General features: G+C 35.1%; 1 protein-coding gene across 11 annotated transcripts in view; it reads left to right on the top strand.

Annotated features, from left to right (window-relative positions):
* The window catches only part of LOC106777690 (DExH-box ATP-dependent RNA helicase DExH5, mitochondrial), a 34,301-nt gene extending 21,059 nt beyond the window's left edge, over positions 1 to 13,242 (top strand). For 4 of the 11 annotated variants that reach the window (XM_022775699.1, XM_014665396.2, XM_022775700.1 and 1 more), the window contains 5 exons: positions 750 to 1,055; positions 1,146 to 1,205; positions 1,445 to 1,597; positions 1,723 to 1,833; positions 2,722 to 3,545. In XM_022775699.1, the coding sequence (XP_022631420.1) occupies positions 750 to 1,055; positions 1,146 to 1,205; positions 1,445 to 1,597; positions 1,723 to 1,833; positions 2,722 to 3,174 (1,083 nt within the window). In that variant the 3' untranslated portion in view covers positions 3,175 to 3,545. Of the gene's footprint in view, positions 1 to 749; positions 1,056 to 1,145; positions 1,206 to 1,444; positions 1,598 to 1,722; positions 1,834 to 2,721; positions 3,546 to 3,722; positions 7,603 to 8,304; positions 8,320 to 12,638; positions 12,824 to 12,958 lie in introns of those variants that run through there. The other 7 variants (XR_002665963.1, XR_002665965.1, XR_002665964.1 and 4 more) reach the window with 7 other exon arrangements.
* Positions 13,243 to 17,120: the final 3,878 nt, after the last annotated feature.

The following is a 17,120-nucleotide window of genomic DNA, read 5'->3' as shown; positions in this document are numbered from 1 at the left end:
GGGGAGGGGTTAAGCTCTCTATACTTGTATTCTTGATTGTTCCGTAATACAAAGAGGTTATACAACACTCTTGGGTGTGTGTTTTGTGTGGGTAAAAGTGTGTTTTCCATAGGTTCCCGATTAGGAACCTATCAGAAGTTGTGTTAACTCCTCATACCTCATCAATTTGTTAGATAACGTTAGTCTTGTTGAATCGTTATTGTCTTCTTTTTCCCTCTACTCCAATGTCAAGTCTACCTTGTTGTGTATTTTCATGTTTTATTTATGTTTATTCTCATAATCCTAATCGCAATATATTAGATCCTAGAATTCTTAAATGTGTATTTATTGGTTATCCTCCTTATAAAAAGGGTACAAATTTTATCATTTTGAGAGTCTTCATTACTATTTCAACGACAGAAAACACTTGAAAAGAAGGAGTTTTCCTTTCTATCGTTACATATTTGTCACATTACTTAGGATTTACCCATTGCATTAATATTGTGTGTTAAACATCTTATTTCTCAATATGTTTGCATTGACAAACTTTCTAATAAACATGGAAGCATTCTTCTCATTGAAGCCATAAGAATTGTTATCTCAGTCCAAGAAATCATAACAACTGTTCTATAACTTCTAATTTTTTTACTTTTTTTCCGAGCATACACTTTAAAAGGCTTATCATAATCCTTAAAATTAAGGATAGACAATAGTTGCCTATTTACATAATTATGACTTTAAGACTTTGCTATTTGATTCATTTCTTGCAGCTTGCACAGGCAGCAAAGTCTCAGTTTTCCCATGATTACAGTGACCATCTTGCCATTGTGAGGGCCTATGATAGCTGGAAGGATGCCGAAATAGACAATGCTGGACATGAATACTGCTGGAAGAATTTTCTTTCTCCACAATCCATGAAAGTTATTGAGGCTCTTCGAGTGGAATTCTTATCCCTGCTCAAAGATATTGGATTAGTTGATAGAAACATGAGCAGTTGCAATGCATGGAGCTATGATATGTATCTCATTCGAGCAGCTATTTGCTATGGCCTATATCCTGGAATCTGCTCGGTTGTGGTATGTTTTTCAACACTTCATATATGGTATGTATTATAGTAGATAATTAGTCCATACTTTGTCATGCGTATGGTGCAATTTCATTTGCAGCATAAGGATAAGTCATTTTCTCTGAAAACAACGGATGATGGCAAAGTGTTCCTACATTCGGTTAGTCCTTTCAAATCATATAAATATATATATGTGTGTGCATATATGTGTGTGTATACATACATATATGCATGTATGTACATATATATGCATATACATACATACATATATGCATACATACATACATATATATATATATATATATATATATATATATATATGTATGTATGTATGTATGTATGTATGTATTGTTTGTTTGTTGTTTTGATCCTTATTCAATGTTTATTTTATTTGACCAGAATTCAGTGAATGCTCGCGAATCTAGAATTCCATATCCATGGCTAGTTTTTAATGAGAAGATAAAAGTGAACTCTGTATTTCTCCGTGACTCAACAGCTGTGCCTGATTCTGTGGTACTTCTTTTTGGTGGGAGAATCTCAAAAGGAGATACTGTAAGTTCCTTCTGATTCTTCTAATGGTTCTTATGTTTAGTCTAATCGTCTATAAAAGGTTATGGTTATTATCCTCTAGTTTTTAATCCTAAGTTGATTTACGGAAATTCCTTTCTTTCTGGCAGGATGGTCACTTGAAAATGTCGGGAGGATATTTGGAGTTTTTTGTGAAACCTGCTGTTGCTGACATGTACCAGAGTATAAGGAAAGATCTTGACAGACTCATTCACAGTAAAGTAAGTGCAAATTGGTTTCATTCATCTACCAACTTAACCTTGATATTCGAGGCATGCAACTGTAAGGAAAAAGAAACCATTGAAAGTAGAAGAGAAAGTCATATTTAAAATAATACTCCGCATCCATAAATCATTACTACTACCGCCAACACTACCATTAGCGGTCATGAAAAAAAATGTTAAATCTAGATATGTTATAATTTAATTCTGATCATGTTCTATACCATGTGAAACTAGAAGAGAAAAAGGAAAACTTCTGGCATTGCAAGTGTGACTTGTCACTGATCTCTTATTTTATCGAGAGCTTGACTAACGGAGTTCCTGACTAGCTGCACAATCTTTAAAAGTACAAATAATACTTAGCCTAACTATCATAAGAATAACTAGAAGTGAACTATCGAAACAACTATTTCTTTAACATTAAAAGAAAAAGTGCATGATTTTCCAATGCAACTAGGCAGAGCTCGACTTGATGATTTTAGGGGACTAAGTTAAAAGTCATATTTACGAACACAGTTTAATATTAAGTATTAGTCTTAGTTTGTACCGATGTATTCCCCTGGTCTCGAATATAAAAAAGAAAAATAAACACAAGATAGATATTAGAGGGAGAGTAATAGGACACTTGAATGCTATGAATAGGCAGTCTCAAACCCTATCGGAGGTAACCCATATTGCAATAGTATCATTTTATTATACTGATTTTATTTTAGAAATAGATATTCTCCGTAAGCTACATTTTCTTGAAATTTGATATTAAGAATGAAAGAGAGACATTGAAAATAAAACTTGATATGTACCACTGCAACTGGCAGTACCCTGTAGCATCTTCTTTTGTTGGACCAACCTGCAATGACTGTAATTTCTATTTAAAATTATTGTTTGCAGTTACAGTTCCCGCAGATGAGCATACACTCATTCCATGAGCTCTTATTTGCTATACGGTTGTTGATTTGTAATGAGAAATGTGAAGGCAAATTTGTATTGAGTTGCCAGCTCCTTAAACCACCAATGATGGCATTGCAACAAGCATTGGTTTCAAGAACAAACAGTGGACCCGGGGGTGATAATACTAAAGGACAGCTTCAAACATTGCTGACCCGAGCTGGATATGGTGCACCCTTCTACACAACTACACAGTTGAAGAATAATCAGTTTCGTGCTACAGTTGAGTTTAATGGAGTGCAGATTATGGGCCAAACATATAGCAACAAAAAGAATGCAGAAAAGGATGCTGCGGCTGAGGCACTGCAGTGGCTTATGGGTAGAATACAAACCGGGAATGAGGATATCAATGACATGACAATGTTGCTGAAGAAAAGGAAGACAGATCATAATTGAGCAATGAAACATGAAGATGAACCTTGTAAACTGAAAATATGGATCAAACTGAATACAAATCCTATCAACAAACAAACGCCACCGCATCTTCAGCGAGCAACATGCTGGGGTCCACATGGTGAGCTACCTTGCAGGTCTTCTCCCCGTACTTACATCCTCAACACACCAATTGTCACGAACAGACAATTGCAATTTTGTTATGCCACTTACCAACTAGGACCCTAATGCACCTGTATATGTTTGCACTTGTTAGGATCCTTTACCTATATCACTGAGAAAATTTACAGGTATATAATATAATATGTTAAATTTGAAAGACTTTATCTGCACTGAAAATATTTATCATCTACATATAAAATTATTTGTGCTAAGTTGTTTTTTGTTTGCTTGTGTTAGATGTTAAGATGTGTGTTTATATTAATTAGGCTCAGCCAATTCTTTATTAAGAGCCTTGGCCCATTTCTTACATTATAAATAAACTACTCTGTGTATGCAAAAGACACAAGGGAGATTTCTCCTAATCTTCTCCATTATTCACATGGTATCAGAGCTTAGGGTTAGTTCCAGCCAGCTCCATGGTCTCCGACACACATCACCACTGTTGTCGTCGTTGCTGCTGCTACCGTCACCGGAGTTCCAGAATCGACCGACGACCACACCTTTCGGCCAGGCGGCCACCGTGGTGCAAAGATCGCGGCGAACGGACCACCCATGGACCACCCACGCACCACCACACGCCGCTGCAACAGTCGCCGGCGCCGCCGCTTCCCACTGTGCGTGCTGGAGCGTCGCCGAAGAGATCCGCCGCCGACTAGGACCGTCGTGATCGCCTCCTCGCCCTCTTTCTGGATTTGTGTTCGTTGCGTCAATCGGAGCACTTTGGATTTTTTTTAGGGTTTCTCCCCCTTCTTTATGTCCCCAGGTCTCCCTTCAACTTATTGTCCATAAGTCGTCTAACTAGTGCCCTTAATTGTGTTATTTCATTTACCAAAGATTTTGTTTGCTTGCAAGACTGGAATTCGAAACACATGATTGGCACAACATGTGAGTCTCATGGCCTATATCATCTCAGCCCTTCTCCACATGTTGGCGTAATCATGGAGTCACCATCCTTTCTTCATGCTCAGTTAGGTCATCCTAGTCTTGCCAAACTGAAGCAAGTTGTGTCGAGTTTATCGAAATTATCAAGTTTGTCGTGTGAGTCTTGTCAGTTAGGAAAGCATACTCGTAGTTCCTTTCCTCATAGTGTCTCATAACGAGCGTCGTCCCCCTTTTCACTGGTTCATTCTAATATTTGGGGACCTAGTCGTGTTAAGTGCACTTTAGGTTTTCAGTATTTGTTACCTTTATTGATGACTATTCCAAATGTACTTGGTTGTTTTTAATGAAGAATCGTTCTGAGTTGTTTCCTATTTTCCAATCATTTTTCAATGAAATAAAAACACAGTTTGGGGTTTCTATTCGAACTTTACATAGTGATACTGGCCGTGAATACCTTTCTCAACCATTTAAACATTTTATGGCTTCTCATGGCATTCTTCACTAGACCTCATGTGCTTATACCCCTCAACAAAATGGGGTGGCTGAGCGCAAGAATAGACACCTTATTGAAACAACTCGTACACTTCTAATTCATGGTCAAGTACCCTCGCATTTTTGGGGTGATGCAATTCTCACTACATGTTATCTTATAAACCGCATGCCATCTTCAGTCCTAGATAACAAAATCTCTCATTCTATTTTATTTCCTCAAGACCCTTTACATCCATTACCTCTTAGAGTTTTTGGGTCTACATGTTTTGTTCATGATTTTAGTCCTGGTCTTGATAAGTTATCTCCTAGATCTCACAAATGTGTCTTCTTAGGATTTCCACGGTCACAAAAGGGCTATAAGTGTTTTTCCCCTTCCCTCAAGTCTCATTTAACTCTGCTGATGTCACTTTTGATGAATCTTCCTTTTACTTTTCACATCTAACTTCTAGTTTTGTACCTCCACCTGCTATTGTTGATATTCCTATTTTTTGTGATCTTCCTCGTGATGCTCCACCCATTTTACCTCCTCTTTCTTTAGACTCTCATTCACCACAGGATCGTCCTTCACCACCACTCCTTCAAGTTTATAATCGCCGCAATCGTCTCCCTCACTACTCACTTCCAGTGCCGCCTCTTGTGTCTCCTCCGGCTCCAACAAATGAGTTTGACCTGCCCATTGCCCTCCGTAAAGGTATACGCTCTACCCGTAACCCTTCCCCCCATTATATTGTTCTTAGTTACCACATATTATCTCCATCTTTTTACACATGTCTCTCATCCATTTCTTCTGTGTCAATTCCCAAGTCTGTGGGTGATGCCTTAACTCATCCTAGCTAGCGTCAAGGCATACTGGATGAGTTAAGTGTTTTATAGAAAAGTGGAACTTGAGAGCTTGTCCAATTACCATCTGGAAAGTCTTTTGTTGGTTGCCAAAGGCTACACACAAATTTTTGGTTTGGATTATGGTGATACTTTCTCTCTAGTGGCAAAAATGACCTTTGTTCGCCTATTCATTGCCATGGCCGCTCTTCGACAATGGTCTCTTTACCAACTTGATGTCAAAAATGCTTTCCTTAATGGTGATTTGCATGAAGAAATTTATATAGAGCAACCGCCCGACTTTGTTGCTCAGGGGGAGTCATCTGGATTGGTATGTCATCTTTGCATATCCTTATATGGCCTAAAACAGTCTCCTCGAGCCTGGTTTGGTAAATTCAGTTATGTTGTTCAAGAATTTGGTATGTCTCGTAGTGAAATGGATCATTCAGTGTTCTATCGCTACTCAGATACTAGATGTATCTACTTAATAGTGTATGTCGATGACATTGTTCTCACATGAAGCGACTATCTTGGCATCTCTAGGATGAAACAACACCTTTGTCACCATTTTCAAATCAAAAATCTTGGCAAACTCCGGTACTTTTTGGGTATTGAAGTAGCACAATCCAACACTGGTATTGTCATATCTCAGAGGAAATATGCGTTAGATATCTTGGAGGAAACATGGTTAATGAACTCTAAATCTGTTGAGACACCTATGGATTCTAACATCAAACTCCTACCAAATCAGGGGGAGCCTTTCTCAGATCCTGAACGGTACAAAAGATTAGTTGGTAAATTAAACTATCTTGTTACACGTCTTGACATTTCCTTCGCAGTTAGCATGGTGAGTCAATTCCTAAACTCCCCATGTGAAGACCATTGGGATGCAGTTGTTCGCGTACTAAAGTATATTAAAGGATTACTTGGAAAAGGTTTGCTATATGGTCCTAACAACGACACAAAAATCGTTTGCTATTCAGATGTTGATTGGGCTGGTTCCCCTTTTGATAGGAGGTCTACTTCTGGATATTGTGTTTCTATTGGTGGCAACCTGATATCTTGGAAATGTAAGAAGCAAAGTGTTGTGGCAAGGTCCAGCGCAGAAGCAGAATATAGAGCTATGATATCAGCTACTTGCGAGCTTGTGTGGCTTAAACAATTACTTAGTGAATTGAAATTTGGAGATGCCACTCACATGACACTTATATGTGATAATCAGGCTGCTCTCCGTATTAGCTCTAATCCTGTCTTCCATGAGAGAACCAACCACATTGAAGTTGATTGTCTTTTTATTCGAGAAAAAATCATATTCAGAGATATCAAGATTGAGTTCGTTAACTCAAGTAACCAGTTGGCAGACATATTCACCAAGTCCTTACGAGGACTTAGAATTGACTATCTTTGTAACAAGCTTGAAACACATGATTTATATGCTCCAACTTGAAGGGTGGTGTTAGATGTTAAGATGTGTGTTTATGTTAATTGGGCTCAACCCATTCTGCATTAAGAACCTTGACCCATATCTTACATTATAAATAAACTATCCTATGTGTATGAAAAGACATAAGGGAGATTTCTCCCAATCTTCTCCATTATTCACGGTTTAGAAAATCAGTAATTTCCTTTCTATTTAATGCACACTGTATATAGAGAAGCATTATATTCACCCATCAATATTTTGTCTTATTAGAATTTCTTCTAATTGGCTTAATTTTACGTTTGGTCTCTGGAGGTTAAAATTTCACAAGTTCAGTATTCAAAGTATCAAACTTGGAGGATTTTGGTTCTTTCATCAATCTTCCGTTTAATATATTTTATTGATGTGACTCTGAATGATAATGTGGTAGGTGATGTGTTGCATAATAAATATGTTCACATCACATGACTTAATTGCACTTCTGGTTCCTTGTGATTAATGCTTATAAGTTATTAGAATCATATATAATTAGATATTACGCAATCAGTTATCTTATTTCATTTTTTTTTCAGCTTGATACTATGTTTGTTATTATATAGTCTTCTCTTTTATGTAAATATGCATATTTTGATACAATAAATTATTTTATTTCTTTCTATATAAGAGCTGATTTTTTCACATTCATTCCAACAATTTTTGTTTTCTCTCATGGATGACATGGATGAAAACTTTAATGTCTCAGTCAATTGTTGCTAGTGTATGATTATGTTTGATCTAGATGCTGCAAGTAGTATGATTATGTTTGACCTAAATACTAGCCATTTTCCTAATGATTTAGTTTTTTTTGCTATTTATATCAATCTTTTGTTCAAATGTAAATGTTTCATTGACTCCTGTCTCAGAACTCATTTGCTTATTCTTTGTCATGTTTACAATCTTAGAAATGTGTTATTGATAACACTCTTGTATTCTTGTTGCAACTATTGACATTGTTTAACTTTGTCTTAAATTTATGCTTTATAATTTTTTTATGTTCCTCATTTCAATTTTAATTTGTTGTCTATGAGTGTCTTATTGACTCATCAATCATCATTTTTACAAATATTTTTTTTTTTTCCAATAAATGTTTCATTTCAGAAAGATTGTCAATCTTATTGAAGACTGAATGTGTTGTCTTCTTCCGTCTTTTCACAAAAATATTGTAATTTTGTTTCCTTTTAGTAGTAGTACAAATACTGCTTTTGAAACTACCTACTTTTGACATGCTAGATTTGGATATTATAAAGTTTTTTGATTTTCGAGTAATGATATTCACATTTTTTTTTACTTCTAATCATCAAATTTTTCCTCCTGGTAAGGTTATAAGAAGACTCTTACACTTCACCCAACAATATGTATCAATCATTATTCCATATAATACACTGAGATTTGGGAATCTTGTGGTGGGCCTACTTATGATCATAAATGTTTTTTCCTAACTTTGGAGGATGATTGCTGTTATTTTAAAGGGATATTTTTTTCTCACACATGAATATGAAGTTGTTCTCAGAATCTTTACTTTTAATTTATCAAATTTGTTTTTGAATTAACAAAATCAGTATTTATTTTTTCAAATGCAATCTTTTCTTGAATATGGTTGGGCATTTCATTAAAGATGTAATTTGAGATTTATTGTTACATGAAGAAATCAACATTGAAAAGCAATCGCAATTATAAAGAGTTTAACCTAAAAATTTGTATATAACATTCGGTCAATAAGTGAGCTTTGAGATAATCAATATATCATCAAGACCAACTATGCTACATCAAACTTCTCAAAAGATAAAGGAACAAGTTTTAAGCTCACACTTCCTCAAGATCAAACTCACTTTTCTTGAAGGCCACAAGGGATAAACACCTCTAAATGCTTCACGAAGGATGATTATTTCCTTTGAATCTTTATAAAGAATGAAAGACTTAATTTAACAACAACAACAACACTCAATCACACTCTTTATGAAAGTTCTTGTTCTATGTTAACACCAAGTTCTTAAAGCTACAACATAAGGGTTACACAAACTCTATAACACACTTATCACAAAACAAAATCCTCGTATATGTTATCGTGTATTAGAATGAGAGTCTCAAACTAATATATAAAGATCTCACTTAAGGACACCTCCAAAAATCTTGTGTCAGCTTTTTCTCGCATGATAATGATTATCTACTTATCTTAATCGTTTATAAAGGCTCTTGTCACCAAACATTATTCTTATCAAGAGCTATCTTTCTAAAAAATAGTGCAACAGATTTAATTAGATGAATGAAAAATATTTATCTCTAAACTTGCAATTTGAATAGAACTTTCCCACTCAAGTGTTTAACAACTTATATAAACCATTTAACCCCATTTTCTAGTGTTTTTCCAAGTTACTTCAACGATAACTTTAACCTATAGTTGTTACCTACGAAAAGGCTACGAAGATTTGAAGTTAAAAAAGACAAGCATTGTCTAACGAATATTTTCATATGAAGCCTATAAATATAAGAATCCTTGGAAAGAAAAATAAGAAGGATAAGCATACAAACTGTAAGACCCGAGAAAAATGGAGTAATTCGGGAATAAAGTGATTATGAAACTTGAGTGCTATTGTTGGTAATTGATGTTTAATGTTTGAATGTTTTTTAGAATTATAATTGCTATGTTATTATTGATAAAGTACAACATATGATTAATATCTTATTAAATTATTGATTTGTGTTTGTGATATTACCAATGTGATGGGTTGGTTTGTTGGTAGGAATATGGTTTAGGATGGAATGGATGTCGGTTCAATGCCTAAGGAAAAGAGTTTAGGGAAAACTTAAATTTTAATTGTATTTTTGACCTAGGGTCAAAATGGTTTTTTTACCTTCATTAAAGTGGTGCAAAAATTAAGTTAGAGGGTGTAGAAAGTAAAAGAATGAAAATAAAATCTGAATAATAGAAAGGATATTTTAAAAAGTAATTGAGAGAAAATAAGAAAGAAAATTTTGGTGGTTTTAGAGATTAAGAGAGAAATTTTATTTTAATAAAAAAGATAGAGATAGAGTAGAAAGAGATAAAAAATGAGAGGAGGTAAAAGGGTCTGCACATTACTACTCTAAATCTAAAAAATAAAAAAGAGAGATAAGGAGAGAAAAAAAAAGACGTTTTTGGAGAGAAGAAAGGGCTGCAGTAAACCTTAATGCAAAAGAGGATTTGTGGTGTTTTTTGGAGTATAGATAAAGCCTTAGTATTGACCAAGGTTTGAGGAAGCTTACCTTTGATTGCTTGTTGTTTGATGTTATATGTTATTGATTATTTTGATTGATAAACCTTGTTTTGATGCATGTGTACATGATTATGGTTATGATTATCTGTGGTTATTTTTAGGTAAGGCTTGTGTATGCATGGAGATAGGATTTATGGAATATTTGTATTGGGTTTTCCCTGTGTAAGTATGTATGTTTTCTTGGGTTATCCTATAATAGGTATTGATATTAAGGGGAAACAAAGTTATGATGCGTGAGGGTTTTACCATGTAAAATATATGTTATAAAGATGGTATGATAAACATATATAGAATATTGGGTTTGTTTGGGTTATAATCTCTATAATGATGGGTTTTGGATGATTCAAGTGATGCAATGTATATATTAGGGTATGCTCATATGGTATGTGAGACTTGAATGCACGCATGATGTTTAGAGCATGTTTCCTCGTGATTTAGGGTTAATGTATGTGTGTTTTGAACACTTGAACTTTGTCTAGGATGTGTTTTGATTCGGCAATAATCGATTATCATTAGTTATAATCGATTATTTGCGCATTGGTTATGAGTCGTGTTTCGAAAATAATTAATTATCTAGGATGATAGTCGATTATCCTTTCATGTTTGATGAATCTAGAAATTTAATACGTTAAAGCCACTAAGATAATCGATTATCTTAAGTGATAATCGATAATCACAACATAATTAGTGTAAATGTTAACTTCTCGGGAATAATTGATTATTGCTTATGATAATTGACTATTCTAGTGCATTTTTGTTAAAAATGACGAATTTGATTAGTGGTTATGTTTAAAGTCAAGTTTGATTTATTGTTAAGGTTGGAGTATGAGTGAGTGTTAGGGTGTACCTGAGTGTGTGGTTGATGAGCATGAGAGTGGGGGATAAGTCTACTAGTTGTACCTAGTAAATCCAAGTTCTATCTACGGATATGTGCTTCTTTTTGCCTTGTGTGCAAAGGAAGGGTTGTTCGGGTATTGAACCTTCCTTGTGTGGGGGTGATGGTGTTTTCCTTATCCTTGTGTGGCAGGATTAAATGTTTCTTAGCTAGATTGTGGGACTACTCGAACAGATATATAGGAGAAGCTACATATTGGTTTGTAGGAGCGACTACAGGCGAGTGAGGTAATGTACAAGAGTGGAATTAACTCTTTCCACTATGGTGGTCATGGTACGGTGATGCTCATGGTGTTATTCATGACTGGGATAGTCATGATGGTGGTATATTTATGATGATGCTCATGGTATTGGAAATGCTCCAGGTGATGCTATCTTGATAGTGGTGTTACTATAATGGTTATAGTAAGTGGTTAGCATAGGTGCTATTAATGAGTAGATAGACCAAAGGTCTATGAGTGAGATGTTTGTAATGACATCAAGGGTCGAGGAATTAAGGATCAAGGATCAAAGATTAAGGAATGGGGATCGAGAATTGAGCAATGCATTGTGATTAAGTTCTCATGCTAGAGAATTAGGAATGTTATTGTTATTACAATTAGGTATGGGGTGGTTTGTGGTTGATATATATTTAGTAACGCCATGAGCCTTCTTCCTTTTCCACACATAGCTTCTCAAACCTTGGCCCTTTACTCACCATATTCCGCACCAACATCCCTAAAGAGACCATCCTATAACCCCTAACCGTACGGTCCATGCTTGTGGACGATTGGGCATGGGAAACAACAAAACCAAACGGTTCTAGCCTTAAGCAACCTTAAGTACAACCTTTAATCAAGTTTACAAGTAAGCCTTACTTATTAGGTGCTGGGTCGTGATTACGACTTTATTAATCATAAGCTCATCTCGAAACATATAAATACATATCAAAGATAAGGAAATAGATGATTGCATTTATTAAGAATTTAATATTTTACTGTGACTTCTGATTGGTTAAATTACTCACTTAAGTATTATAGTGTCTTTGACAAGTACATATCCATACGATGACATAAAAAATGTAGAAAGAATATGACTAGTGTGTTCAAAATAATCTAAGTTGACCAAAAAAAATTGTAAGAGTGTTTTATAAAAATCCTCGACACTAGAAACAGTTGAAAATTTAAAATAATTTCAGCTTGATTACAATAAAAATGGTTGAAAATTATCACGACTTCCTCGTATCAATGTCTAGTCAACATGTAATTTTTTAAAATTTCTCTATTGATCATTTTAACTTTAAATTGTCCCATCATAAAAAAATATCACTATTTTCATAAAGGGTCCCGATATTTTGACACCAAAAATTTGACACTGTTTTAACATCACCACGTGTCACAATTTGATTGGTTGCTTTTTAATTTTTTTTTGAATTAAAATTTTTAAGGGAGGTTTCAGAAATTTTTGATTCCAAAGATGCCCTTGTTCTGTTTCATTAGAAATGAACCTTCTTTCTCCTGTTTCAGAACTTTGGCTTTCGTTCTCCCTCTCACTTTCGTTCTTCCTCTCGCTATCGCTATCGCTCCCGGTCTCGCTTTCGCTATCACTCTTCGTTGCATCTCTTCGTTGTATGTGTTCGTTTTGAGCAACGTCGTCGTCTTTGTTGAGTTTATTATGCGAAATGGCAAGTCATGGTTCTTCGACCAGTAAGGTAAAAGGGTTCTTCCTCTATTTCTGTGTGGACTTTGGGTTTTAGTTGTTGTGTTATATTTTATGTTGTTTTCTTTTTAGGGCTTTTATGTTTTGGTTATTTTGTTGTCTTTGATGTAAGAAAATGTAATTGCAGAACTTAAAAGGAGGGTTGTTGTGTTGGAGGCAGAGTTGATGGAAGAGAAAGCTAGAAGAAGAATACCAAAGGATGGTGGACAGAGTGTGTCACGTGCAAAACCGTGGATTTGATACCCCGAGAGGCATGTCTACCAATCCACCTCCATTGAAGACGTATGTCAGGATGGGGTCACGAAGGCGTTACAGGAGCAAAGCGCTTAGGACTCCATACATTGGATTGCTTAGAATTAAAAATGAGTGATATTTGTATAGATTTCTTAAGAGAATGTAATACAAAATTGTACTTAGATGAACAAATGTTTGTAATTTGGAATATATTTTGTTCAATGATATAAAAGATGTGTTTTTGCTTGCGTTACATATATTACTGTTAATTGAATTTTCTTTGTTATTGTCATTGTGAAATGACCTTTTGTTTGGATGGTTAATGAATAAAACTGGCCACATTAATTTACTATTGATGTATTTAATGGACAAATGAAACAATGCTTGTGACATGATGATCTTAGTAGAAATGGTGAAGGATCTGACCAGAAAACCCCTCTTGTAATCGTTTACAAGTCCTTGGTAAACGATTACACGAGCAAAATTTGGGATTTGTATAGAAAGTTGTACTGTAGGAGTCAGTTCTGGTTACATAGGGGACCATAGTCAATATTTTTCAATTTTTGCCTTAAATCCAATGGTGTTATTGTTACATTATTTTTTCATACTTCTTCCGTGGATGAGAGTTCTTTTTAGTTTTTATGTGTGAGTAGAGGGAGGAAACTGAGATTTGGGTAGTCCAAGATGGATGAAAGACAAAATGTTGGTGTCATGACCAAGTTAACATGGTGTCAACTTTGACCTTTGCTCGCTATTTTAGTGATAACTTTTCCCACCGACCTCCAAATGGTGTGATTCTTTTTTTATTAGAAACTAGACTCAAAAATCTTTCCAATGACTATTAATTTGCAAGTTTTTGACATCTTAGTGGGTACAGTTTATTACTTCAAGTTGACACTTTATATATTCCTACCAACTCTGACCTTTGTTGGTTGTTTTGCCCATAACCTTCTCCACCGAACTCCAAATAAGTTGATTCTTGTTTTGTTGGAATCTAGACTCAAATACCTTTCAAATTATGCATTGGTAATCAAGTTTAGGGATTTTTGGCCATTGTAATCGATTACAAGAACACTGTAAACGATTACACAAACAAAAATCTGGTTTTGGACAAAAACTTGTGCTGCAGGAGCCAACTTTGGACACATAAGTAGCCAAAGAAATTTTACGTAATTTTTTCATGTTTCTTGAATGGATGAGACTTCTTTTTGGTGTTTAAGTGTGACTAGAGTCTGAAAAGTATGGTTTGGGCAACCCATGGTGGAGGAAAGACCTAATGTTGGTGTCATGACCAAGTTAACATGGTGTCAACTTTGACCTTTGCTCGTTATTTTAATGATAACTTTTCCCACCGACCTCCAAATGATGTGATTCTTTTTTTATTAGAAACTAGACTCAAAAATCTTTCCAATGACTATTAATTTGCAATTTTTGAACATCTCAGTAGGTACAGTTTATTCGTTCAAGTTGAAGCTTTATATATTTCAACCAACTCTGACCTTTGCTGGTTGTTTTGCCCATAACTTTCTCCACCGAACTCCAAATGAGTTTATTCTTGTTGTGTTGGAATCTAGACTCAAAGACCTTTCAAATTATGCATTGGTAATCAAGTTTAGGATTTTTTGGCCATTGTAATCGATTACAAGAACACTGTAAACGTTTACGCGCATAAAATTGGGGTTTTGTACAGAAAGTTGTACTGCAGGAGCCAATTTTTTGTACATAGGGGACCACTATGTGAATTGTCAATTTTTTTGCAAAGTTTGAAGTGTTGTGTCCTGTTTTTGTTGTTTAGGTGTGTCTTGGGTGTGATCAATCACGTTTGGGCACCCCAACTTGCATATAGGAAGCAATTATGTTGACTACAAGTAGTTGGTTGAAGTCCTGAATCAAGTNAATCACGTTTGGGCACCCCAACTTGCATATAGGAAGCAATTATGTTGACTACAAGTAGTTGGTTGAAGTCCTGAATCAAGTGCACTAAAAAATGCACTGGTAAACGTTTACAGGAGGTGTGTAAACGTTTATGCTCACAAAATTTGGGTTTTGTACAGAAAGTTGTACTGCAGGAGCCAGTTTTTTGTGCATAGGGGACCACTATGTGAATTGTCAAATTTTTTGCAATGTTTGAAGTGTTTTGTCTTGTTTTCTTGTTTAGGTGTGTCTTGGGTGTGATGAATCACGTTTGGGCACCCAAACTTGCATATTGGAAGGAGTTATGAGTAGTTGGTTGAAGTCTTGAAACAAGTGCACTAAAAAATACACTGGTAAACGTTTACAGGAGGTGTGTAAACGTTTACGCGCACAAAAATGGAGATTTGTACAGAAAGTTGTACTACAGGAGCTAGTTTTTTGTACATAGGGGACCACTATGTGAATTCTATATTTTTTTGCAAAGTTTGAAGTGTTTTGTCCTGTTTTTGTTGTTTAGATGTGTCTTGGGTGTGATGAATCACGTTTGGGCACCTAAACTTGCATATTGGAAGGAGTTATGTTGACTACAAGTAGTTGGTTGAAGTCCTAAAACAAGTGCACTAAAAATGCACTAGTAAACATTTACAAGAGGTGTGTAAACGTTTACGGGCAGAAAAATGAAGATTTATACAGAAAGTTGCACTGCAGGAGCCAGTTTTTTGTACATAGGGGACCACTATGTGAATTCTCAAATTTTTTGAAAAGTTTGAAGTGTTTTGTCTTGTTTTTGTTGTTTAGTTGTGTCTTGGGTGTGATGAATCACGTTTGGGCACCCAAACTTGCATATTGGAAGGAGTTATGTTGATTATAAGTAGTTAGTTGAAGTCCTGAAACAAGTGCACTAAAAAATGCACTGGTAAACGTTTATAGGAGGTGTGTAAACGTTTACGCGCACAAAAATGGAGATTTGTACAGAAAGTTGTACTACAGGAGCCAGTTTTTTGAACATAGGGGACCACTATGTGAATTCTCAAATTTTTGCAAAGTTTGAATTGTTTTGTCTTGTTTTTGTTGTTTAGGTGTGTCTTGTGTGTGATGAATCACGTTTGGACACCCAAACTTGCATATTGGAAGCAGTCATTCACTTCAATTGGACAGCTATTGTGTTTATTAAAAGGAATTATTAATATCGCGCTTCAATTTATAATTAATACACAAACAACATAAATAAATAAACATTAAATATCATATTCATTGCATATAAATAGTATGTAATTTAAATAACAATTTGTATACATATATCATTGTTCTTATAAATCTGTACATATTACAATATAATATGTATACATATATACATATATCATTGTTGCTCTAAATACATATAAAACTTTTGCATATTTATTCAATCCTACAACAACCCATATAGAGCTAGCGCTTCCAATATTCTAATGTTATCGATGTCAAGGATCCAATCCTTTACATAGTTCTTTCTAATTTAACGCAGCTCCTCCTGAAAGAAAATGTATTTTACTTTAGATATAAGGCTTAATACCTCCCTTGGTCCTCGTATTTGTGTGAAAATCTCAGTTCGGTCCTCAAGTTTTGAACTGTCTCAATTGGGTCATAATTTTTGTAAAAATGCACACATTTTATCCCAACCATTAACTGATCTCAAACGGCGTTAAGTTTAGCTGACGTGGTATGCTAACGTGTTGGCTTAATCCCTTCTTGGTCCTCGTATTTGTGTGAAAATCTCAGTTCGGTCCTCAAGTTTTGAACTGTCTCAACTGGGTCACAAATTTTGTAAAAATGGACACATTTTACCCCAATCGCTAACTGATCTCACTGTGCAACAGTTATCTTCTGCTATCAGTGGAATATATAGCTTAAAGGCTGGTGATGAACCTATAGGTTACCAAGTTGGTTCATTTGCAAAAAAAGGCTGTGACACTGATTGCATTGGTTACGCGAGTTTTCCGGTGACTTTATTTTTTGAGCCGACGAGATAATCTGTGTACTAAAATCCCTGATTCTCAGAGAGATGAATAAAATCCCTAATTCAAATGAACTAAATAATAAGCATTGTGTCACGTGAAACATTGCTTATTTTAAAAAATAATTCATATAATTAAATAATACAC

This window comes from Vigna radiata, chromosome 11, assembly GCF_000741045.1.
Source record: "Vigna radiata var. radiata cultivar VC1973A chromosome 11, Vradiata_ver6, whole genome shotgun sequence".
Taxonomy (NCBI): domain Eukaryota; kingdom Viridiplantae; phylum Streptophyta; class Magnoliopsida; order Fabales; family Fabaceae; genus Vigna; species Vigna radiata.
The sequence above is the reverse complement of the archived record's forward strand: the minus strand, read 5'-3'. Positions and strand labels throughout refer to the sequence as shown.